The 1,936-nt window shown below is 31.8% G+C and overlaps 1 protein-coding gene across 1 annotated transcript in view; it reads left to right on the forward strand.

The window, feature by feature from the left end:
• wdr11 (WD repeat domain 11) overlaps nt 1-1,936 on the forward strand; it is a 153,299-nt gene that overhangs the window by 124,886 nt on the left and 26,477 nt on the right. Inside the window, exon 21 of the mRNA XM_016567154.1 lies at nt 817-912. Coding sequence (XP_016422640.1) covers nt 817-912 — 96 coding nt within the window. The remainder of the gene's footprint in view (nt 1-816; nt 913-1,936) is intronic.

Genomic DNA, 1,936 nt, shown 5'->3' on the forward strand with positions numbered 1-1,936 from the left:
GGAGGGCGTGGACAAGTCTTAACTTTTATAAAGAATATCTCTTTGGGTTTGAGACTTTAGTCTTTGCAACTTTTATCTTATCTATGCACGAACAGCTTGTAACACTCCAAAGAGAAAGGAAAATTTGAAATTGCATCATATGACCCCTTTAAACCATTTTTTGGAAGGTTATATTGGGATCATTATGAAGAGATCATTTATTTTTGGTAATACAGACATTTTGATTGTGGCTATTTGTCCAATAATTGATAGTGGCAGATGCATGCAATATTTTAAATATTTTTCTGTTGTTTTTAATGCTGAGGTGAAATTAAGAGTAAACAGGTCTGAAACATTTGGAGAGAATTGAATTGAAAGTAAATGTTGCCTATTTTAAATTGGTTGTTCTTCATTTTGGTTGATTCAAAATTTTTGATTATTGATTTATTCCAGTTCATAGAGTAATCAGATATATTTGAATAGTCGTTAATGAATGTGATGAGTTCTGTAAGCGATTTCTCTGGGTTCTGTATATAAAGTAGGATGTCGTCTGCATGTAATGATATTTTATGAAAATATTGTCGGATCTGTTATCTATAATATTGTCATTTTGTCTAATGGCTGCTGCTAGGGGTTTTATAAATTGTGCAAATAGTAGTGGAGTTAGTGGACATCCCTGCATTGTTATAGCTGTAGTCACAATTCACATTTAAACAAATGGTTTTCTGTGACATGTTCCACAAATACTGTTCATCAAAACTTTTTTTTTTTGCACCCAGAACTTTCATCTACGGAACACAAAATGACTTGTAAATCACTTTTCTCTCTCTCATTTAGAGGTTTCAGCTGGAGCGTGTTCGTCTACAAGAAGTGAAACGATCCAGCTATGAACACACCAAAAAGTGTGCTGACCAGCTTCTGCTGCTGGGACAGGTAAGCTTCTACATGCATTTGATGAGTTTACATATGTCATTATAATACAGTAAAAACATTTGGCTTAAAAGTGGCTTTTTTTATCGTTTTTTTTAGTGCTCCTTTTTACAATATGTAATATAAGTCTCTGGTGTATAATGTGTCTGTGAAGTTTCAGCTCAAAATATCCCACAGATAATTTATTATATCATTTTAAAAATGCCAATTTTGAGTGGAAGCAGAAACACACTGTTTTTCGTGCCTGTCTCTTTAAATGCAAATGAGCTGCTGCTCCCCGCCCCCTTTTCCAGAATAGAGCTGCGCCATTACAGCTCGGACCTGCTAAAAAACATCTGTTTTGGTTCTGATTATCATGTTTATCACGCTGAAATCATGCGATTTAAATCATATTAGTTTAAACTTCTGATATACGGTTTTCTGAGTGCACACATCCGAACCACACGGACAGAAAGCGGCTGTACTAAACTAAGTTCTCATTCACACACAAGTTTACGTTAAAAACACACTAGTTACAAAAACAGTCGGTTATGTCTGTGAAGGTAAACAGCTGGGAAATAAATCGCATGTTTATTTTAGATCTGTGTGGCAGCAGCAATATACAGTAAATAAATCAATAAATTCACTGCTCTCTTGGACCTGATTATAGCACTTACCTGGAAAAGTCAGATTTTCATGATATGTCACCATTAAAATTTACTAATCATTTAGTACTTTTTAAGACAATATACTTATTAATAAATATCACAATAAACAGTTCCTCCACAAAGTAAGATATTAATACAGTTATTTAATTAAAATTTTATTTCTAATCTAATTAAATAAATGATGTGCAGATTAATTCATCTGATTAATCACAAATTAATTGCAAAACAATTTTGGCTGAAAAATTACAGAAAGATAAGTCATTGTGTTAAATGAGCAAAACATTAAATAGACATTACAAAGAAGTTGCTTTAGAAAGAAATATATAATAACTATATATCATGTATATATATATATATATATATATATATATATTATATAT

The sequence above is a fragment of the Sinocyclocheilus rhinocerous genome, unplaced genomic scaffold, assembly GCF_001515625.1.
Source record: "Sinocyclocheilus rhinocerous isolate Xijiao unplaced genomic scaffold, SAMN03320098_v1.1 scaffold552, whole genome shotgun sequence".
Classification (NCBI taxonomy): Eukaryota; Metazoa; Chordata; class Actinopteri; order Cypriniformes; family Cyprinidae; genus Sinocyclocheilus; species Sinocyclocheilus rhinocerous.